Genomic DNA, 25515 nt, shown 5'->3' with positions numbered 1-25515 from the left:
GTCCAATAACTTACATTCTACATTATTTTATATAGTCACTTACTTAAGATTTTCTCCACTAAATTCCTTGTCTAAAAATTTACTAAACTGGTCCTTTCCAGCAGGGTCTTTGAGTAATTCTTCTACATTGAAAGCCCATCGCTTTACCCTTCGCTGGGGAATATCTCGTGGATTTCTGAAGTTTTCACAATGGGGTGATCATAAAACATCTTTGAAACTTAAAAAAAGCTTGCAAGCTCTTAAGTCCCCGAAATTAGAATATATATATTTTTTACTCCAATTCCTTTAGAATCTAATTTTATTGTTTCAAAAATCAATATCGCAATACGATTACAAAAAAAAAAACTAAATTGTATATCTCATAATCAAGATTTCAAGCAATTAACAATACATGCAATGTCAATAAAATGGATGGAAAACATCTGCTTGTATTTACTGCTGTATGATTATACATGTATATATAAATGGTTATCATGGTTGACATACTTACAGAGTTTTTTCCTGCTCCCAGAAATCGGTACTGTCAGATATCCAGGGATTAGAGGGGTCTGGAGCAGTTATAAAAGCATCAAATTCTGCAAACTGCTCATAATACGCTAAATAACTGAAACACAAACATACAGTCTGATCAAAAGTTCAGCTGTCAGATAATTTATCACACAACAAAGTTATTGCTCGTTTTCTTTCCGGTTTTGGTGTAAATTCTTGTCATAATTTCTTTTCAGTTGAATATTTCCGATGGTGAAAGTAAGAAAAAATAAGTGCAAATTGCACTGAAAAAATTTTACTGGCACACAACACTCAATGAGGGGCAATGACTCAATTTTTTAAGAAAGACTTTCCTTTGCAGTGTTAAAAATGTCAAGTGATTCTTCTTTGGCTATTACATGTACAGGATTACCTTTTTTTTTAAATTAATTTTTAATGAATATTATATATAACTTAATATCCATATCTCATGTACATACTGTGAAATCACTAATTTTCGTGGGAGTTTAATTTTCATTGTTTTTGAGGTATGAAGAAACCCACGAATTCATGTCCACCATGAAATGTAAAATATCATATACAAAACTACCCAACAATTCTCTGCCAACAAAATCAAATCCCCACAAACCCATGAAACCATGAAAATTTGACCCCATGAAAATATGTGATTTTACAGTATAATGAAAAGACGACAAAATCAGTCAGCTTAAACTTCACCATTCAATTTGAATTTTAAAAGTTTTACTTAAATTATACTTAGTAAAAAGTGGTGTAGTCAGCTTTAAATCAACCCATGCCTGTAAATTTTATTTGATAATTAGATCCTCATTTCTTCACACTCCTTACCTTTCAGTAACTTTTGATATTTTAACTCTTCTTTTTTCTAGTTTTTTCCTTAATAGACTTATCTAAAATATCAAAGAAAAAGAGTTTTATAACTAAAAACAAAAAAATGATAAATAAATCTCTCATAAAGTGAAAACTAGATACTTGTACACAATATTATATTTAATCAAATCAACAGGGAGAAGTCAGGGACCACAAATGAAATATGTTATAACAAAGTACTTTTCTTTCCAACAGACTAGAGGCTCATTGGCTGCAAAGCTTACATGAGATTAAACTTGAAATTAACACTGCATATGAATGCTTAACCCCAGGGTTTATTATCTATTAATCTAGACTATTATACATGAAGCCCTGTCCTTGCCTCATGCCATCAAATTTATTTGAAAAAATTTGTACCAACATATGAAAATTCTTTACTCTTCATTATGACCCTGCTATTCTTTGGAATTTTTTAAAAACAGATTTTGTCTGATATTTCCAATGTTAAACTTTCATTGTGGTCCCATCCCGCCATGATTTACATATACTTGAATCTAGACTAAATGAGGGTCTGTATATCAGTACATTGTGTATTACTAATTGTGGACCTTAAATTCTTGAGAAAAAGATTGAAAAAGATTCTTAATGAAAACCTTGACCCTTATAATATGGCACATCCTTGTCCTTGGAATCTTAATTTAATTTAACACTAGATGAAGATGCTTGTGTATGAATATATATTACATGTACTAATTGTGCCCTACTGTCCTTGAGAAGAACATTTTTAAGGAGGTGAAGGACACATGATCACATGACTCTGTTAAACTACGTCATAGTCTCCGTTTATATAAGTTCAAAATGTGTAAAGCATTAGTTCTTGTACATTTCTGAGACAATTTTTTTCTTTAATTACCATTTTAAATTTAAAAAAAATAAAAAGTTTTAACATTCCTGCAAACATTAAAAAATTCTGAAAAAGATTGATCCACTCCTCTGTTTCCCTAAACTGCGCGTCCAGCAAGAGAGTGACGTCATACACGATCTGTTAGTACAGCAAGATCATACTCGGTGAATGCAGGCACGGTATTATTATGTAAAAAGGGTCATAATCAGTATATGATGAAATATTTTGAACAAGAGGCCCAAGGGCCTTAACGGTCACCTGTGTATAATACAACAATTTAGAAGTTAAATACACTGATAGATGAAGCATTGTTGCCCTAAAGCAAGAGAAGTAGGAAGATCAGGATCAACAAAATAATTAGTCTAGTATTCAGTATCAACTCATAAATTAAGTTCTAATCTGTCCCCCACTTAACACTATCACCATGCAGACTATTAACAAACTATTAGTGCTTCTGTACTATTTTTAAACCCATATTAAGACCTCTAGCATTGACCTCTCTTATGGTCTTTGAAGAACTTTTAATAAGATAAGTTATTTTTGTCTCATTTTTATTTATCTATTACTTACAGGTCTACCTGATTATTAAAACTAAGAAAGTACTTTTTTAATTATACGATAAACATTCTTGCATAATTATCTTATTCTATTAACCTTTCAAATACATTATTTACAGTGATTAATTATCAAAGATGAATGGAAAAGGAGAATAACTTCTCTCAGTAGAATACAAATTAATAGAGCCCTGCCCAGGACCAGAATGCTAAGACGAATCATCCAGATGTTTAAAAATCTGGTAGAAATACGCTTACTCATATCATTTAAACTTTTACTCAGTTTGCTTCCGATATGCCCAGAAGCAGAGAAGAATTTCACAGGTACAATGCATTTTCACTACAGATTCTACAAAGCCTTACCCTAACACCAGAACCCAAGACCAAGGGTCAAGAAATTTACAAATTTGGAAGAGTTACCCTCATCATCATAACTATGGACTTCAAAGAATTAACACTTTTCCACTATATTATCAAAAGCCCCCCCCCCCCTCGTTATGCCAGAACCCCTAACCCTAGGACCACAAGATTTAAAAATTCTGTTCGAAGCTCCCATTTTCATCATAGCTAAGCAATTTATTTATCAGCTCAACACTAAGGAGCAGACAGGATTAATTAATGATTAATTAATAGAATTAATGCTTTTTCACTATATAATCAATAGAGCCCCCCCCCCCCCTCCTCAAGAACCCCAAAAACTGAGGCCATATATTTAAAAATTTTGGAAGAGGCATCCTTGTCTATCATAATCATGCACTTAGTTTGTTTAAATAATCTCCAGTAGCAGAGAAGAAGATTTTCAAAGAACCAATGCATTTTTACTATATAATCAATAGAGCCCCGCCCTAACACCAGAACCCCTGACCCTGGGGCCATGAAATTCACAATTTTTGAAAAGGCATCCTTATGCATCATAACCATGCACTTAGTTTGTTTAAATAATACCCAGGAGCAGAGAAGAAGATTTTCAAAGAATAAAAGCATTTTCACTATATAATCAATAGAGCCTCGCCCTAACACCAGAACCCCTGACCCAGGGGCCATGGCTTTCACAATTCTGGAAGAGGCCCACCTCCTCATCATAACTATGTACTTAGTTTATCACCTTAATGCCCAGGAGCAGAGGAGAAGATTTTCAAAGAATTAATGCATTTTCACTATATAGTTGATAGAGCCCCGCCCTAACACCAGAACCCCTGACCCTGGGGCCATGAAATTCACAATTTTGGAAGAGGTACTCTTGCTCATCATAACTATGTACTTAGTTACTTTATTAAATATCCAGAAGCAGAGAAGAAGATTTTCAAAGAATTAATGCATTTTCACTATATAATCAATAGAGCCCCGCCCTAACACCAGAACCCCTGACCCTGGGGCCATGAATTTCACAATTTTTGAAAAGGCACTTTTGCTCATCATAACTATGTACTTAGTTACTTTATTTAATACCCAGGAGCAAAGAAGATTTTCAAAAAATTAATACTTTTTCACTATATAATCAATAGAGCCCCGCCCTAACACCAGAACCCCTGACCCTGGGGCCATGAATTTCACAATTTTGGAAGAGGCACTCTTGCTCATCATAACTATGTACTTAGTTCCTTTATTTAATACCCAGGAGCAGAGAAGAAGATTTTCAAAGAATTAATGCATTTTCACTATATAATCAATAGAACCCCACCCTAACACCAGAACCCCTGACCCTGGGGCCATGAATTTCACAATTTTGGAAGAGGCACTCTTGCTCATCATAACTATGTACTTAGTAACTTTATTTAATACCCAGGAGCAGAGAAGAAGATTTTCAAAGAATTAATGCATTTTCACTATATAGTTGATAGAGCCCCGCCCTAACACCAGAACCCCTGACCCTGGGGCCATGAAATTCACAATTTTGGAAGAGGTACTCTTGCTTATCATAACTATGTACTTAGTTACTTTATTAAATATCCAGAAGCAGAGAAGAAGATTTTCAAAGAATTAATGCATTTTCACTATATAATCAATAGAGCCCCGCCCTAACACCAGAACCCCTGACCCTGGGGCCATGAATTTCACAATTTTTGAAAAGGCACTCTTGCTCATCATAACTATGTACTTAGTTACTTTATTTAATACCCAGGAGCAAAGAAGATTTTCAAAGAATTAATGCTTTTTCACTATATAATCAATAGAGCCCCGCCCTAACACCAGAACCCCTGACCCTGGGGCCATGAATTTCACAATTTTGGAAGAGGCACTCTTGCTCATCATAACTATATACTTAGTTCCTTTATTTAATACCCAGGAACAGAGAAGAAGATTTTCAAAGAATTAATGCACTTTCACTATATAATCAATAGAGCCTCGCCCTAACACCAGAACCCCTGACCCTGGGGCCATGAATTTCACAATTTTGGAAGAGGCACTCTTGCTCATCATAACTATGTACTTAGTAACTTTATTTAATACCCAGGAGCAGAGAAGAAGATTTTCAAAGAAATAATGCACTTTCACTATATGATCTATATAGCCCCACCCTGGGGCCAGAACCCCTGACCCTGGGGCCATGAATTTCACAATTTTGGTAGAGGGCTCAATGCTTATTACAATGATGCCAACAGTTTGACTGCTTGATGTCCAGGAGTAAAGAAGAAGATTTTTAAAGATTGCATTATTTTTGGTGGTTTTAGCCCCACCCCTCAGGCTCAGGGGGGGGGGGGGGGGGGGGGGGGGCAGGGACCATGAAATTCAAAATTTTTGTCCCCCTTCACCCATAGATGCTATATACCAAATTTGGTTGAAATTGGTTGAGCGGTTCTAGAGAAGAAGTTAAAAATGTTCAAAAGTTTACAACCGACGGATGACGACGGACGAAAACAGATAGCAATAGGTCACCTGAGTGACTCAGGTGACCTAAAAACGGGGAACACAAAAATTATTTTTGCATGTCTGATGACGGAAATCTTATGTAGGTATATCTTATTTCGCTTATTTAGCTTACGTGTGATGTCATAGTTGGTTTTTCCCGTACTTGAGAAATGTAAACATGACACGTTTTTGTCGTGCTTATGTCTTCTTTAACGATGTCCTGTGCAATATTGAGGTCATCTTCACCATTCGAAATTTTTACAGTTAATCAATGATATGAAGGACTTGCATTTCAATGTAAATTTAAAAATATTGAATGATAGAATTTTTTGTAAATTACGTTTTTTGTTGTTTAAGTGGTCTTAAAAAGTATGTAATTTTCTCTATCCAGATGCAGTGTGATAGAAGAAACTTGCTTCTTCGAATTTAAAACCCTATTCATACTATGAATATTTTAAAAGATACATGTCCATTTGCATATTTTTTATATATGCTTAAAAAATCCCATTATGGACAGAGTAATGAGCCCAGAAACATGGGGAATTAAAACTCCACTTGTATACTGTAGGGCATAGTATTTGTCAATCAATATCTCTAAAATAAGTAAGAAACCTAATGATATAAATGCTTTTAGATATGTGGGACATACTTAGCTAGAAATATACAAAATATGAAAAAAATTGAATGACAAGTATTTTTTCAGCTCAAGGTCCTTCTTCCCCTTAAATGTTGATTTTATGTTCATGTATTCCATGTAAAATTAAATTTGATCCCCTTTCGTTGTCCCACCCTAGCCCTGGGACCAAGATTTGAACAAACACTCGTTTACCTAGACGTTCTTGAGAATAAGTAAAAAATAAACCAGAGACTAAGTCAAAAAAATAACAAGATGCCTATGGGCCACATTGCTCATCTGAGTTTCTATGGCCCTGCTGTTCCTGCTCCATCAGCAGATTTCCCCCCCCCCCCCCCCTATATATATTACACTATCTGATGATGCTTTTATATAAACGAGATGAAATCCCGCGCAAGCACGGGGTATTGAATTTATATACCACTACCGACAAAAAATATTGTAGTTTCTACCGACAGCTTACAGGTTTATGGCAGAAAGCACTACTTTGTTCAAAATCCCGCATGAAGTAGATATGTGTCTCCACCCCCACCCCTTTTTTGTAAAAAAAAAAATTAAACAAGAGGCCCAAGAGCCTTAACGGTCACCTGAGTATAATACAACAATTTAGAGGATCCACAGAGTATAAAATGAACTGAAAGATGAAGCTTTGTTGCCCAAAAGCAAGAAAAATAGGGTGATCAGGATCAACAAAATAGTTAGTCTAGTATTCATTAACAGTTCATAATTAGCTTCTAATCTGTTCCCCATTTATCACTATCACCATACAGTATATTATCAAACTATCAGTGCTTTTCTACTATATTAGTTCCTTTTTGAAATCCCTTACATCGGCCTCTCTTGGTCTTTGATGAACTTTTAATAAGACAAGTTATTTTTGTCTCATTTTTATTTATCTATTACTTACAAGTTACCTGATCATTAAAACTATGAAAGTACTTTTTGTATTATACAATAAAAATTCTTGCATAATTCTCTTATTCTATCAACCTTTGAAGTACATTATTTACAGTGATTAATTATCAAAAGTAAATGGCAAAGGGGAATAACTCCTCTCAGTATACTACAAATTAATAGAGCCTTTAGTTTATTTAAATAATACCCAGGAGTAGAGAAGAAGATTTTCAAAACAAGAGGCCCATGGGCCACAACGCTCACCTAAGTAACTTTGGCCTTGCTGTTTTTCACCTGATTTCACCCCCTTGTAGTACTTATTGTGGCCCCGCAATACCCCCAAGGGTCATGATTTGAACAAATAGAATCAACACTATCCCAACGATGCTTCCACTGAAGTTTCTGCCTTTCTGGCCCAGTGGTTCTTGAGAAGAAGATTTTTAAAGATTTTTTCTGCATATTTCAATGTAAAACTTGGATTCCCTATTGTGGCCCCGCCCTACCCCCGGGGGTCATGATTTGAACAACTTAGAATCTGCATTACCCCAGAATGCTTCCACATAAGTTTCAGCTTTATTGGCCCATTGGTTCCTGAGAAGAATATTTTTAAAGACTTTTACTATATATTTCAATGTAAAACTTGGATTCCCTATTGTGGCCCGCCCTACCCTCGGGGGTCATGATTTGAACAATTTAGAATCTACGCTATCCCAGGATGCTTCTACTTAAGTTTCAGCCTTTCTAGCCCAGTGGTTCTTGAGAAGAAGATTTTTACTACATATTTCAATGTAAAACTTGGATTCCCTATTGTGGCCCCACCCTACCCCTGGGGGTCATGATTTGAACAATTTAGAATCTACACTAACCCAGAAAGCTTCCACATAAGTTTCACCTTTTCTGGCTCAGTGGTTCTTGAGAAGAAGATTTTTAAAGATTTTTACTATATATTTCAATGTTAAACTTGGATTCCCTATTGTGGCCCCGCCCTACCCCCGGGTGTCATGATTTGAACAATTTGTAATCTACACTACCCCAGGATGCTTCAACATAAGTTTCAGCCTTTCTGGCCCAGTGGTTCTTGAGAAGAAGATTTTTAAAGATCTTTATTACATATTTCAATGTAAAACTTGGATTCCCTATTGTGGCCCCGCCCTACCCCCGGGGGTCATGATTTGAACAATTTAGAATCAATACTACCTAAGGATGCTTCCACATAAATTTCAGCTTTTCTGGCCCACTGGTTCTTGAGAAGAAGATTTTTTAATGACCCCACCCAATTTTTGTATTTTCTTGATTATCTCCCCTTTGAAGGGGACTTGGCCCTTCATTTCAACAATTTAAACACCCCTTCACCCAAGGATGCTTTGTACCAAGTTTGGTTAAAATTGACCCAGTGGTTCTTGAGAAGAAGTTGAAAATGTGAAAAGTTTACAGACAGACGTACGGACGGACGGACGATGGACATCGGGTGATCAGAAAAGCTCACTTGAGCTTTCAGCTCAGGTGAGCTAAAAATAATGCACATTCACTATATAATCTGTATAGCCCCGCCCTAGCACCAGAACCCCTGACCCTGGGGCCATGAATTTCACAATTTTGGTAGAGTCACTCTTACTTATCATAACTATGTATTTAATTTGTTTCAAGAATACCCAGGAGTAGAGAAGATTTTCAAAAAAATAATGCACTTTCACTATATGATCTATATAGCCCCACCCTAGCACCAGAACCCCTGACTCTGGGGCCATGAATTTCACAATTTTGGTAGAGTCACTCTTACTTATCATAACCATGTATTTAATTTGTTTCAATGATACCCAGGAGTAGAGAAGAAGATTTTCAAAGAAATAATGCACTTTCACTATATGATCTATATAGCCCCACCCTAGCACCAGAATCTCTGACCCTGGGGCCATGAATTTCACAATTTTGGTAGAATCACCCTTGCTTATCATAACCATGTATTCAATTTCTTTCAATAATACCCAGGAGTAGAGAAGAAGATTTTCAAAGAAATAATGCACATTCACTATATGATCTATATAGCCCCACCCTAACACCAGAACCCCTGACCCTGGGGCCATGAATTTCACAATTTTGGTAGAGTCACCCTTGCTTATCATAACTATGTATTCAATTTCTTTCAATAATACCCAGGAGTATAGAAGAAGATTTTCAAAGAAATAATGCACTTTCACTATATGATCTATATAGCCCCGCCCTAACACCAGAACCCCTGACCCTGGGGCCATGAATTTCACAATTTTGGTAGAGAACTCAATGCTTATTACAATGATGCCAACAGTTTGACTGCTTGATGTCCGGGAGTAAAGAAGAAGATTTTTAAAGATAGCATTAATTTTGATGGTTTTAGCCCCACCCCTCAGGCCCCAGGGGGGCAGGGACCATGAAATTCAAAATTTTTGTACCCCTTCACCCATTGATGCTATATGCCAAAATTGGTTGAAATTGGTACAGTGGTTCAAGAGAAGAAGCTGAAAATGTTCAAAAGTTTACGACCGACGGACGACGCACGACGACGGACGAAAACAGTTAGCAATAGGTCACCTGAGTGACTCAGGTGACCTAAAAAGTACAAACTGTACTTCGGGTTCATTGCCACGATGCTCTCAGTAAGGAATATATACAAATATTATCGATAAATTTATTAGGAAAACCTACTACATATATGTAATAGTCTTTCGATGTATAAATATATTCAGTTATTCACAACTCATAATGTTATCAATGATTTACCATTTATTTATTTCAATGACCATTCACACAAAAGCTTTTATTTTTATGTTCATGCAGCTGTTATCGCCTTAGTTAGGTTCCCGAGACCCCCAGTAATAAAAGCAGAGGGGTCTCGGGAACCTGACTATTATCGCCTCGTTTTTCTTTTTAACATCGGGCTCGATGCTATATGATGTTCTAGAAGCTTCTGTCAATATCAAGATCGGTGAATGACGAAAATAATTTGTACATTTCCCTTTTTAACCGGTTCTCACAACTTATTTCTTTGAATAATTCAGTGATGACATTTTATGAAATAAATAAACAATTGCTTGTTGTCAGTTTCATTAAAAATTGCCAGTAACTTAGATCCGCCAACTGGAAACGCCACCGTACTCACGTTTTTGCTATTTCATGGCTGTTTATAGAAAATGGAAGTAGACTTTTAATTTAATGTACGATGCTTACTATGCGAGTGAAATCTGAATATAGTTTACGGACATCATCTTGTATCTAATGTATTCATAGAAGAGTTAGTAAGAACTCTGGTGCACCCGTTTCGGAGTTTATTTGCAAAATTTATTAATTTATAAGTATAGATATGACTAATCACAATTTTTTAATTTTTGAGTAGAAAATTTTACCAAAAAAAAATTCCTATTTATTCCTACGTAAAACTTTGATTGCCTATTGTGGCCCCGTCCTACCCAAAGGGGTCATGATTTTACAAAATTTGAATCTACACTACCTGAGGATGCTTTCATATAAATATGACTTATAAAGGCCTTCTATTCTTGAGAGGAAGATTTTAAGATTCTTTCTATATACTGTAGATTCCTAAATATAAGCGAGGAATTAATTATCGCTTAATTTCGCAAGAAGCACCATTCACAAAATAAAACTACTCACTTTTATTTTTATGGTGCTGAAATCAATGTAAAATCTTATGATCAACTGTCCATTCGAGAATTATTGTTCTCGTGATCTGACATTATAGAACCATTTCGCGATAATAAGTACTCATGAAAAATAAGGAATCTACAGTATTCCTATGTAATCTGAAATGACCCATTGTGGCCACACTCTACCACCTGAGGTCATGTTTTCAATTTGAATCTACTATACCTGTTGATGCTGCCAAATAAATAATACTAATCATTGCTTTGCTGTTCTTGAGAAGAAGATTCTTTAAAGATATTTTCCAATATATTTCTATGGACAACTTTAAACACCTATTGTGGTCCAGCCCTAGCCCAGGGAGTCATGATTTAAACAAACTTGAATCTACATGTACATTATGTAATGAAGCTTTCCATCACCCTTCGATCAGAAAAGCTCATTTGAGCTTTCAGCTCAGGTGAGCTAAAAAGTTAACAACTACAGACACCTGGCAGATGAACTTGTTCAGAAAGACCACATGAGCTTAAGCTCAGGTGAGCTAAAAAATTGAAAGAAGATAAAAAATATAACTTTTTCTCACATCATGTCGTATATTGTCACATGGATTACATAATTCAGCTTCTGATATGCTGGGACTAATTCTGCCTCCAGGCACTGCATAATTTGGCTATAAAAGAAATAATTACTTATCAAAAAGACAATTTATTTGATTTCTTCAGTTCTATAGCAAGTAAGAAAACCTTTTTTTTCACAAATTTATTTATTTCTTAAATTTTCTTTCAAACATTCGATAAAGAAAATCTAAGCACTTTAAACATTGTAATTTACATTTCAGAAAACTGCAAGAGTAACTGACATTCAAATTTAACAAATTGAGAAACTAAGAGTGCATATTCAGGTTACAGGTAAAAAATAAATAAGGAGAAAGCTATAACACTTTAAAAAAAAAGATAATAAAATATTCAATAAATCAAAAATTCATCAGATAAGATTTAAAGATAAGCCACTAATATAGAGATACACCCATGAGATTACACAAATCTCTTTTTCAGCAAATAATCTATATTTCATTACATCATGATGTGACTGCCCCCTTGCAACAAAAAATATGACTATACATTTTATAATTATTATATAGTAAAAAAAGAGAGAAAAAAATACCAAAGACATCTTGATTTACCATTTTCTTTTTTTTATCTGCTGCTTTTGAAAACATCATGAAAAAATGAAATGTTAAAACAAGTAATTTCTATACCAGATATACAGAAGTAGTCATGCCTCAGTCTGAAGTCAGGTCAGCTTGGCGGGCACCATGCACTTACCATGCTACTTACACGAATCATCTTTGTGTGTCGATTCATTCGACATGCTTTCTTAATGTCAACTTCTGTTGTATTTACACATCCTGGCTGCAAAAATGAATGCATAATCAAAGTACTAAGAACAGCAATAGCAAATAAACCATGTAAACACTTTGCCTTTCTGAAGAAACTCGCTCAAAGCAACTTCAAATCTGTTGATTATTTCCCTTTATTATAATACATACAAACATTTAAACAATAAAATGCTTTCCTTGGTTGTTTGTACAGGAATTAATGTAGCAGCTGTTGCAGAAAAAATACATAACCGCATAAGCGGGTCAGGTAATTTTTTTCTGCAATAGCTGTGACATTAATTCCCGTACTAACAAAGAAAGACATTTTATTGTTTACATTTATATCTGTAAAAATAATAATTAAAGTAGGATTTAGTATATGAAATATTGTATTTTTGATATGTATGCCATTGTACATTTAATTGATGGAACAGCTGCTGCTCAAGAAATCTATAGAGGTGCTATGCTGGGCAGTGTTTACTGATTGATAAACTGCTATTGTTTTCTTAAGAAATAAAGGAGATAATACTCCGTGGATGTAAACATTGTAAACTAAAACAGTGATGTGACAAAATCAACATACCACTGGTCTGTGGACATCCCAGAAGGCCCGCTCCTGACTGTCCAAAACCTTCCTCTCCAATTTATCCCTCTTTTTGTCCACTCTGACAGTTAAATTATATGAAAAATAAACAAAAATCACTCAATACTGCAATTAAGGCCAAGGTGGAAAGAATGGGTGATGCTGCTTAGTTTTTTCAGGAGAATAGAAAACTTTAATCACTCATGTATTTTAAATACCACATGAATTTCACATATTAAGTTGTAAGGTCCAAAATTAATTGTTACAAGCACTAGTCTCTGTGCATACTAGTGGGACTTTAGCAAAAAAAAAGTTAATTAAACCAATTAATCAACATTTCCATTCAATCAAAACACACTGATTATTGTGGGTAATCAATATAAAATTCAAATTTGGACATACTTTACTAGTGAATTGGGCAGTATATTCACTTGAACTTTATATTTTTAGGTCACCTGAGTCACTCAGGTGACCTATTTCTATCCGTTTTTGTCCCTTGTAGCACATCATGCATTGTGCCTTAACATCTCTGAGTGAAGGGGAACAAAAATTGTGAATTTCATGTTCCCTGCCCCCTTGGGGCTTTTGGGATGGGGCAAAAACTATAAAAATGAGTGCAATCTTTAAAAGTCTTCTTCTTTACTCCTGGACATCAAGCATTGAAACTGTTGGAATGATTGTAATAAGGATTGAGCCATCTACCAACATTGTGAAGTTTTTGGCCCCAGAGTCAAGGGTTCTGCAGTTAGGGTGGGGCTCTAATAATTGTATAGTGAAAATGCATAAATTCTTTAAAAATCTTCTTCTCTCCCACTGTATAAAAAGCAGATAAACTAAGAGCATGGTTATGATGATCAAGGGTGCCTCTAACAAAACTGTGAAATTTGTGGACCCAGGGTGAGGGGGTTCTGCAGGAGGGGGACTCTATTGATTATATAATGAAAGTGCATTATTTCTTTGAAAATCTTCTTCTCTGCTCCTAGATATTTAGCAGATAAACCAAGTATATTGTTATGATGAGCAAGGAAACCTCTTCCAAAATTGTGGATACCTTGGCCCCCTGGGTCAGGGGTTCTGGTGTTAGGGTGGGGCTCTGTTTATCATATAGTGAAAATGCTAAAATTCTTTTAAAATCTTCTTCTCTCCCCCTGTATATAGAGCAGATTTGAACAAACTTGAATTTACACTACACCAGAAAGCTTTCATACAAGTTTCAGTTTTTCTGGCCCAGTGGTTCTTAAGAAGATTTTTAAATTACCCCACCCATTTTTCATTATTTCTTAATCATTTCCCCTTGGAAGAGGATGTGGCCCTTCACATGAACAAACTTGAATCCCCTTTACCCAAGGATATTCTGTGCCAAGTTTTGTTGAAATTGGCCCAGTAGTTCTGGGGAAGAGGATGAAAATGTGAAAAGTTTACAACAATGACAATGCCAATGAAATGACAGACAACAGACAAATTTTGATCAGAAAAGCTCACTTGAGCCTTTGGCTAAGGTAAGCAAACAAGAGGCCCACTAGCCTTATAGGTCACCCGAGTATCATGTAACAACTTTCCAACAGTTGAATTTGATTCTTTTTTTTTAACCAAAGGCCATGAAATCAATAATTTTGAAAAAGGCACCATTGCTCATCATAACTATACACTTAGCATGCTTAGTTTGATTACTTAATTCCCAGAGTTAGAGCAGAGTAACAAAGAAAAAATGCATTTCCACTATATAATCAGTAGTGACCCATCCCACAGGAACCCCTGACCCTGGGGCCACACATTTCACAATTTTGAAAAAGGTACCCTTGCTCATAATAAATGTTTGATTAATACCAAAGAGCAGATTTCAAAGCATATTTTCATTTTCAGTATATATAATCATTAGAGCTCCCCCCCCCCCCCCCCCCCCCGTACCCCTGGTCCATGGGCCTTGAAATTCAAAATTCTGGAAGAAGCACCCTTGCTCATAATAATTCTGTACTTAGATCATCAACATAATACCCAGGAGCAGAGAAAAAAATTTTCAAAGAATTAATGCATTTTTACCATATAATCAACAGAGCCCTATCCAAAAACCAGAACCCCTGACCCAGGGGCCATGAAATTCATATCTTTGTTAAAGGCATCCTTCCTCATCATAACTATGTACATAGTTCATTGGTTTAATACCCAGGAGCAGAGGAGAAGATTTTCAAAGAATTAATGCATTTTCACTATATAATCATTAGACCCTCCTAACACCAGAACCCCTTTCCTAGGGACCATGAAATTCATAATTCTGGATAGGACACTCTTCCTCACCATAACTATGTACATAGTTCATCAGCTTAATACCCAGGAGCAGAGGAGAAGATTTCAAAGTATTAATGCATTTTCACTATATAATTAATAGAGTCCCGCCCTAGCATCAGAACCCCTGACCCAGGGGTCATAAAATTCACAATTTTGAAAGAGGCACTCTTCCTCATCATAGCTATGCAGCTAGTTCATCGGTTTAATGATCCAAGAACAGAGGAGAAGATTTTCAAAGAATTAATACATTTTTGTTATATAATCAATAGAGCCCCATCCTAACACCAGAACCACTGACCCAGGGGCCATGAAATTCACAATTTTGGAAGAAACACAATTGCTCAACATAACTATGTACATGGTTCATCGGCTTAATACCCAGGAGCAGAGGAGAAGATTTTCAAAGAATTAATGCATTTTCATTATATAATCAATAGATCCCTGCCCTAACACCAGAACCCCTGACCCAGGGGCCATGACATTCACAATTTTGGAAGAGGCTTCCTTCCTCATTATAACTTAATACTCATTTAGTTTGTTTATTACCCAGGAGCAGAGATGAAGATTTTCAAAGAATTAATACATTTTCACTATATAATCAATAGAGCCCCATCCTAAAACCAGAACTCCTGACCCTGGGGCCATGAAATTCATAATTCTGGATAGGACACTCTTCCTCATCATAACTTTGTACATAGTTCATCAGCTTAATATCCAGGAGCAGAGGAGAAGATTTTCAAAGAATTAATGCATTTTCACTATATAATCAATAGAGCCCCGCCCTAACACCAGAACCCCTGACCCAGGGGCTATGAAATTCACAATTTTGGAAGAGACACACTTGCTTATCATAACTATGCATTTAGTTTGTTTGTTGAATACCCAGGAGCAGAGGAGAATTTTTTTAAGGAATAATGCATTATCACTACATAGTCAACAGAGCCCCAACCTAGCACCAGAACCCCTGACCCTGGGGCCATGAATTTCACAATTTAAGTAGAGGGCTCAATGCTTATTACAATCATTTTAACAGTTTGACTGCTTGATGTCCAGAAGTAAAGAAGAAGATTTTTAAAGATTGCATTAATTTTGATTGTTTTGGCCCCACCCCTCAGGCCCCAGGGGGGCAGGGGCCAGGAATTTCAAAATTTTTGTTCTCTTTCACCCATAGATGCTATATGCCTAAATTGGTTGAAAATGGTTCATTGGTTCCAGAGAAGAAGCTGAAAATGTTCAAAAGTTTACGAACGACGGACGACGATGGACGAAAAGAGATAGCAATAGGTCACCTGAGTAACTCAGGTGACCTAAAAAGTGTATTAACAAACACTTATCTTATTAGACCAAATGTACTTAAATTTTCGAATCTGATGTTAAGTCATTGAAAAAACTATGTATGTTTATTTTAAAAATATATGAATTAGTCTGTCCTCCATGATTTTTCCTATTTTTTTTTCACATTCATAATATGTTGACGGTGCGACCGTTAGGGTGAGCGCAGACACTTATCCAGTTTTAACTTAGATTGGGCTCGATCGTCAAACTGCACGTGACATTTGGTGCGTCTAGACTCTGAAGTCACATGATGTCGTATTTAAGTTGCATTACCAAACCGAAGCCTGAACATTGTTGACTTTCATGAAGAACGTTTTATTTACTATTTATCTGCAATATATCCATTAAATCAAGGCGAGTTTATTTTTTGTTAAACTTTTGTTGTTATTCTCACGAGAACGTAGCTTAAACTAGCGATGCATTGTGGGTCCAGAAGTAACTGCGGAAAAAAATTCGTTTGGACAGAGACATATAATCTACTTTATGTCTCTGGTTTGGATCAATGTGTAAGTCCGAATTTTCTCTTCGCCCAGGCGTTGTCGTTAGAGCTCGCATTGCGAGCGGCGCTTTGCGCCGCTCGCTATTATGCACCAAGATTTCATGCACTGACCTAAATTTATGTACTCTAGCTGTAATATTTTACATTGTCCTCATGTGCCATACGTTTAAAATAGTTTTGAGAGAATAAATGAACTTGGACAGTTGGAGATTTATAGTCTGGAGAAAATTCTAATAGTTTGGACTAACATGAGTTACATGTAAAAATAATTTGGGATCTTGATTAGTTTGGATCTTAGTCTTGAAAATGAACTCTTACATAATATGATAAAAATCCCAACACTGTTGTTACTGAAAGAAAGATATAGTACATTTGCTTTTTAAATGATGTCATGCTCACTTGACAAACACTAAAAATTTGGTAGCCATATAGTATGTAACATTTGTATCTGCAAAACACATAACTAATGAACCAAATTTGGACCAAATTTCCTCATCAAATCAAGTCACCAATAAAAATACTCCCTTGAAAATTGTTTTTAAAACAAATGATACCTTGATGTTTAACAATGTGTGACCTTTAGGGTAAGTTAATTAATGATCAGTTTTAATTATTGATTATCTGTCTTGCATCCCTAATTTTCCAATAATAAATTAAGGTCTTAGTTCTTTAATTAAAATAAAAATTACCATATGCAAGGGTGTCTGATCAAGAGTTTTCAGCTAATTAATAATTCAAAGTCTTGCTTTCTAATCTAGCTTTTTAATTCTATGACGTTTATAATTTGTTTTGTGCATTAAGTGCTTTGAATTCATGTTAAGCATCATGCACACAAATAACCATCTTCAAAATAACTCTAGTGGATCTACACTATCCTCATAAATCTACTGACCAATCAGAAATCACCAATCCATAACTGAGACAATCATATTTAAATTGTGTGGGCCCAGTATCAATACATATGTCATGAACACCCTGGATTAGAGAGTACAGAGGATCTTTAAGAAGACTAGCGATAGTCCCTGTCATTTACAGATACACCCACGCAAAGCTTCAATTGGCTTACTTTGCCTGTGCTTCGGCTTGCATATATATGAACTCCCATTTTCTTGAGAACATCTTCTGAAGCCTTGCCAAGTTTTCAGCCTCATAATCTGCCAGCTCCAATCTCTGTTTGTTTTGCATTGTTCTCTTGCATAAGTAAACAGCTACAAAAGATAAATACAGAAATTGGACATTCAAAAAGTCATACATACCTTGCTGATACTATTTCAAATTACACATATTATGAGTTTCTGTACCTGATGGTAGTGCAAATGTACTGGTACATGTGTGTAAAAAACATATATAAGATTTCCTGTACTTAATTCACCAGATTGCCAGATATTTAGTTGCCTGATAAAAATTAAAACCAAATCAGACAAATGTCCAGCAAATATACTGAACAAAAAAAAATTGAAGAGAAAAATATTATTTGCATTGCTTATTGAAATTTATAAATTTATGCATTTCAAAGCATTTTTTTAAAATAGATGTATCAGTACATATGCTCTATCATTAATTACAGGAACTCATGATGTACATGCTTACATACAACTCACTATAGTAGAGCATCAAATGTTAATCTATTGCTTTTCCACAAATGTGACTATGTCATGATCTTTAATTTTTTTTTTTTTTTACACTGTCTGGCAGATTTTTTTTTTTTTTTGGTCAGATATTTTTAAAAATTCTCTTTCATCTACTGTAAATAATGTCTGGTAGTTCTGTATGATCTTTTACAATATCTATTAATGATAGTGCACTTGTACTGGTACATGTAAGTAAGCACGTACATATCATGATTGAGCTGCAGCTGTAATTTATGTTAAAACAAATGTACTTGTACATAATCATATACTTAATAAAGCTTTACATATCATGACATAAACACCTTATATTTAATGCATATCTCATTACATTTTATAGGTACTCAATTCCCAACAGGTACACCACCAGTATACATCCTATAGAGAACTAGAAAATATGGCATTTAATTTCTTAAAAGTCCCTGTCTTTTACATAGTATAATTAACCCCACCCACACATACTGTTTCTTGAAACTCATCATTATTAAAATCTCTCATAAAAACATACAAACTAACAAAGGAACTCAATGGTTTCCTGACAAATAGGATGATCATTTGACCTATCACTGAATAAATGATATACATTAATTCGTGTACATTTTCATAAGACATGATATTTCATATGCTAGTTACTCTGAATTCCATATTAGGAATTCCTTCTAAGACACAGTCTGAACTTAAGATCTATAGAAGAAAACATTGGACAGAGATCCCTTTCTGGATATATGTGAAAGAGTTCCTGAGATCTAGATAGAAATATAAAAAAAAGGCAAGGTTCCCTATGGATACATTTGAAAGAGATTCTTAAATTCCTTAAGAAAATCAGGAATTCCTTTAAAAAAAAGATCCCAAAATCTTTATGGGAATACATGTAGATGCAACAATTTTGTGTAATTTCTACATGGATGCATTGATTCTGATATTCATGTATGGATAAATATGACAAAAATCTTGAGACACCTACAGGGATATTTGACCGAGATCCTAAACCCCTTTAAGGGATACATCTGACAGAGAACCAAAGATCCATATAGGAAAATCTTTGACAGCAAATCTGGGTTCCTAAACTCCCTACTGATGAAACATTTTAAGGATATTCCAATATTCATAAACACATATATATGATTGATTGATTGTATGTTGAGGTACTGGTAAATACAATGTATGACAAAGATCCTGAGATCAAAAATGGAGAAGATATTGATCAAGATAAAATTATATCATATGAAAAATATCCTGCCTTTCCCATAAAGATACATGTACATATGAAGAGATTCTTAAATCCTTGTAGAGATAAAATGACCCATATCCTGGCTGATATATAGGTATAAGATACACCACGTATAGATCTCTATAAAAGCTACGTACCATAATCTGTGTTTTCTGGTTCTCCACACCTAGATGGCCAAAAACATGGTGTCTGTAAAGAAGAAAAATCATTATCACAAGAGTGAATAATACTTAACATATTTGATTTATTATAGTTGCATGGTCTTCTTCTACCAAAAAGCAAAATCATTTCTTACATGCATAGCAGACCATTTCAAATTGCAGCTTCAATCACTTCATAAAAGCGTATGCAGAACATAATTACAGAGTACATTAATATTTCATAGATTTTTAGAACCTTGGGTTCAAATTACAGACATGATCACATCCCCTATTCCAAATTCATCCTGACCAATGGGTTAATGACTTGAATGAACTTAATTTTACACAACATAACAAAGCTTTATTATGAATACTAGTACGCTTTTACTCTTCTGATTCAAAAGTTTTAGAAAACATTTTTTTAAAATGACCCACTCTGCAGTTTCCTTCATTTCTAAACCACCTCTCATTTGTCAGGAATATGGCCATTGGCCTTTATTCAAAGTACTCCCAAAAGTTCAACAATGACTTTGGGAGTACTCAAATTTGGTCATTTTGTTAAAAGTCAAAAATGTTCAATGAAAAGTTGCCGACATCAGATACATTGATGACAAAAACAGAAGCAGGATAAACTTTGATTAGAAAAGCTACTTTGAAACTATAAGGCTCAAATGAACTTAAGCTAAAGAAAATTTATAAAATATAAACTCCCTTCCAAAGGAGAATGAAGGGGATTCTTGGGAAATAATTGGAAAATAAAATACACCTAAAGATGCTTCGCAAAATATCGTAGTCAAGAATGATGATGACAATCGACCAACAAAGCTAACACTTAATGTATTGAGAAATGTCGTGACCTGTTTATTTATGGCGAGATTCACAGTTGCTACTTTTGCAATATCTTTGATCTAGATGAGGGAAATTGTTAAAAGGGGACATGAAATGAGATGATATTGATATATTGACGGAAGTGATATGCAGGCTGAAGGCAGGTCTTTTAGACCCTAATGGAATCAATAGGGAATAATGTCAGGAAAAAAAAAGCTTCTACTTGATTGTCCTTGGACTCTGCTTACGATACATACTGCAGGTCTGATTAAATGTTTCCTCAATTTTACTGCATACAAAAAAAAGCAATGTCTTAGGGGGATGGGTGGGTAAAGCATACAATACTTCATTTGTTTGTGGGCTTTTGATCATGAATGACCTACTCTGTCATGAAGGAAAAAAATATGAATTAATTGTATTTCAAATAAATGTGAATTGGAAAATCAGTGATGGAGGAATGTTAATATCTAAATGAATGAGTAAAGAACCACAAATGTAACATCAGAATTATACTAAAGACAGTAAACTTCATTTTCCCTCCTTATTTTCCTTTTTTTATATTCAGTTTATTTGAAACTTGACCTGAAATCTTGAAAGACAGCTCTGTTTAAAATCCAGCTGCTATTGCATGGTGATAATACTTAAACATAAATTTTGCTTTCCAATGTAATTTTAGCTGCCCACATCAATATTCCTCCATTATAAATTTTTACTGAAATGATTTCTTTGCATGAAAGAATGTTGTTTTCAATGATCAATCAGGTCTGTTTGCCAGCATTTCTTTGCAGTTTGTTTCATGTCCTGGATCTCTTACACTGTTCATAAGGGACTTTACAAACTTGGAAGAAGATTTAGGTGAAATCTTATATTGATGAAGTAAAAATTTGTTTATACAAACTTAGCAATATATACAGTAAAAGTATACAGTATGAACAGTAAATTTACTCCTTATTAAATTTTGCATTTGTTCCCCATAAACAGAATAAAAGAACTTATCTGGCTCCTCAAAGTTAATTACCTGGGTACTATGACATCTTTAAAAAACAGGTATTTACAAGAAATTACTGGTATATAAGATACTCCAGAAATTGGTATAGCTTTCACATTTACTTTTCTGAAAGCACCATGGTATTTGTGGGTGCCACAAAACAACTTGCTTGGGGGGGGGGGGGGGGGAAGCAGGTGAGTGAGACAAGGGAATTATACACACAGTTGAGTTTGCCGATATAACGAAGAAATTAGGCCAGCTCATCATTTCATACTTTTTTTTTTAACGGTTGGATCTTTACTTTTACGAGGTAAAGACATCGACTGATAATTTACTCCAGCATTAATTTTTTTTTACCAACATTATTATCCCTGTCCACTGCAGTTCATGTAACTTTGTTTTACCATATTTCAGGCAAAACACATTCCGGTTATATCAAACATGTAAATTTTAAATAATCTGGATTATGTGATTACAATCCTTTACATACCAAATTAAGAAATAAAGTCCGCGTTTTCGTGAATGTTGCAGGATAACCTCTGAGATCGAGAAATGTTGTTTGAAATATAAGAGCCTAGGCGTTACCCAAGGCTTTTATATTTCAAACAACATTTCTCAACCTCGAAGGTTATCCTGCATGATTCATGACAACAAGGACTTCATTACTATTCTACTAACAGCTCTAAAATATGGCCGTAAGTTTCCACTATAGAGAAACGAATTGGGTCACCATGTCGCGATTACGTTGTTCCATTTAACACCAGAGGGTCAATTTGTTTGTTTACTTGTGTATCGATTGCACAGAATGCAGACGATTTGAGCTTACGTTGGGTTAAAAATATCCTTTAATTTTTTATAAATTTGTTTGTATCATATATTGATTAATTTTTATGAATGTAAAAAACAAACTAAATCAGTTGTCTATTTCATTGCTTTATCAGTAAAATCACAGAGTGTAAATATTGGGGAGGTCCGTGGAACAGCCCAACTTAGCTATAAAATACATTTATCAGCTGTTTTAGGCAATACACATTGTTTGACTGCAGAAGAAAACACATCAATATGGTCTAAATAAGTATAAGAATCTAAAGTCAAGTATTCATTTCAACTGTACAGGTTTGATATATGTTTCTGATCTGATAATTTTTTGATGACGTTCGTGATTTATTGGAGAATAATGTCTGCGGCATTTCTTTGATCTCGGCAATAACTATAGTAGAATATTAATTAACATGTATCTTATTCTACTATTTTTCCTACTGAAGTATAAATACTTGTGATATTTGACAGTTCTTTACATCCATGTTTCATATTCATATGAAACATAATTCTTCGTGAAACTGACAAAGAAAAGGCTATCATTTCAACTAACTTTGCTTTCATAAACCCAATATACCTTCTTATACAAAGGCTTTTTTACACATCTACCCATTAATTTGTATCAGACCTGCTTTATTACCTGGAATCTATTAATTTGTATCAGACCTGCTTTATTACCTGGAATCTATTAATTTGTATCAGACCTGCTTTATTACCTTGAATCTATTAATTTGTATCAGACTTGCTTTATTACCTGGAATCTGTAGTAAGTGTTATCATTCTTGACAATCAGGTAATGGTCGTCTATAGGGAAGAAATAGCCATGGGATGCCATCAGAGTAGCTACGTGGACTGCCTCTACTGAAACAATACAGCAAACCCTAGTACTCATTTCATCAAATACATCAACACCTATTTCAAGAAAACACAGCATTGTTTATTATTTTTTTTTTTACCTATGGTAATAGTGGGATACATATATAATTGTTTCAAGTCTTGCAACATATTGAAAAAAAAATACACAACCTGCATTGGAAGATTATGTAATTTTTCCTGCAATGATTACAATATTTTTTTTTTATAATTTGTATTGAAATCTTTTGTTAAATCATATACAATGTATATCAAATGAGTGAAAGTGCTTAAAATATTGTTATTATCGATCCACACATTATACAGATGGAAGAGCCATGAAACTCTTCCATATTTGGAATTACCGATAACTGTTGTAGTCAATTGTTAAATTCTTACTGCTACAAATAACAGCAATGTGGTTTTCATAAGAAACAAAGGAGAAAATACTCAGTGGATCCATATATTTAATATTGTTTTTCACCCAAGTAATCTATTTATTTACAAATTTTTCACCTATACAGTCATGTATATATAGTTGAAGCAAATGGGGTGGCTAATTGAAAGTGGGGGGGCTAAACCAACGAACAAAATGTAAGCCCCGATTTTCAATGTCTATATTATGTCTATCTTTGCAAATCCCCCCCCCCCCCCCCCCCGGTTCTGACGCCTTTGGTTGAACTTTGGTATCTCAAACACTGATATCTTGAATATCATGAATATGTCGAAGTGATTTGGAAGTTCTTTTTCTTTAAGTATTTTACCTCGATATCTCGAATTTTCACATATCTTGAAGTTTTTTCTTGGTCCTATCGAGTTCGAGATAACGAGGTTTGACTGAAGTATAAATTTTTTTAACTATTATAATATCTTATTAATCTTTGATTTATTTATTACATTTTGTTGGACTCAATTTTTGTGGATTATAGAGGTACCCCTTACCCATTAATTCAAAACCTAAATGAATACAAACATATCTTTCATAACAAGACATCACTCCATGAAATTTAATGTCAATGCAGGCTGTAAATTTTCACATATATAAAGGATACTATCACTATCATTAATACAGCCCCATACACTAACCTTGATCATCCACATCTATATTCTTCATGATCCATGTGATTAGATCAGCACCTGTCAACAAAAAAAACAATGTGGTCAATCAATGGGAGGAAAAGTCTGACTCCATACATGAAAGAATGATCCTTATCTTGTACCAGTATATAAGGGTTTCATTTCTTCCCTCTCCTGCTTGCATTGGATTACATATGCACAAACATCTTCAGACAGGCTTAACTGCACACAAAGGTTTATACATTAATGCATGTTCCTGGCTTATCTGGTCCTCCAATTAGAAGCCCCCCTTCCAAATCACACACCCCCACCCCCTTTCCAACTATCAGTGGATGACTAAAAGAACATGCTGTAAATGATTTAACTGTTAAGTCCTCCTATATCATATCATGTCAAAACTTCTGTCTTAATGAGTGCATACACTACCAGAGTCATCTGTTTCCTGCTGGCTGTATAGAAACAGTTTTTTTTGTTTTTCTTAACATTTTTTCTTGGAAAAAAATATTGGCAGGTGATCATACATTTTCTGCTAAATCAAAATGTACTCTTCCTGTATTATCTTAAATCTGAGATCAAATCAAAACAAAATCAGAGGGGAAAAAAGCCACTAAATCTCAGCACCAAAAAATAAGCAACAAAAATATACTTATCAACTCTTCCACAAGCTCTGCTTGTATTGTCAACTATCTTATTGGAAAGAGGGGTAAGTCAGTTCTTGTTATTACATGTATTTGGAATTTTTGGTTAATTACAACTCTGGTGGCTCCTAGTTCAGTTAACCGAGTGTGCTTATCATTTCAGCTAGGCTAGAGATTCAGAAGATGAACTTTACAATTTTATCTCCGAGTTAAACCAAAAGAAACATATTTGAATAAAATGTTATTTTTCTTCTCTTTCTTTCCCTCTCTCTTGATCTTTTTTTTTTAAAAGAAAAACCCTTGGTCATCACCTAGTGACCTTGAATGAAGATCTTGATAAATATGACGTCATATGATCAACAAAATAAAAGAGAAAGAATTCATATTAATTAATGCCTCATTGCCCAGTAATCTTGGTGTCTGCATTAAAAGCAACTAGTACCTTTA

At 34.6% G+C, this 25515-nt stretch overlaps 1 protein-coding gene across 6 annotated transcripts in view; it reads right to left on the bottom strand.

The window, feature by feature from the left end:
* The window catches only part of LOC133182404 (regulator of G-protein signaling 7-like), a 66055-nt gene that overhangs the window by 11567 nt on the left and 28973 nt on the right, over positions 1–25515 (bottom strand). For 3 of the 6 annotated variants that reach the window (XM_061317232.1, XM_061317235.1, XM_061317237.1), the window contains exons 3-12: positions 24440–24490; positions 23256–23362; positions 19864–19915; positions 17934–18075; positions 12748–12829; positions 12112–12198; positions 11370–11456; positions 1336–1397; positions 491–604; positions 44–175 (exon numbers count right to left, since the gene is read on the bottom strand). In XM_061317232.1, coding sequence (XP_061173216.1) covers positions 44–175; positions 491–604; positions 1336–1397; positions 11370–11456; positions 12112–12198; positions 12748–12829; positions 17934–18075; positions 19864–19915; positions 23256–23362; positions 24440–24490 — 916 coding nt within the window. The remainder of the gene's footprint in view (positions 1–43; positions 176–490; positions 605–1335; positions 1398–11369; positions 11457–12111; positions 12199–12747; positions 12830–17933; positions 18076–19863; positions 19916–23255; positions 23363–24439; positions 24491–25515) is intronic. The other 3 variants (XM_061317234.1, XM_061317236.1, XM_061317233.1) reach the window with 2 other exon arrangements.

This window comes from Saccostrea echinata, unplaced genomic scaffold (genome assembly GCF_033153115.1).
Source record: "Saccostrea echinata isolate AGI-Se365-2 ecotype Australia unplaced genomic scaffold, CSIRO_AGI_Sech_v1 ptg000009l, whole genome shotgun sequence".
In the NCBI taxonomy this organism is placed as follows: domain Eukaryota; kingdom Metazoa; phylum Mollusca; class Bivalvia; order Ostreida; family Ostreidae; genus Saccostrea; species Saccostrea echinata.
Note: the sequence above shows the minus strand (reverse complement) of the source record. Positions and strands in the feature narration are given on the sequence as shown.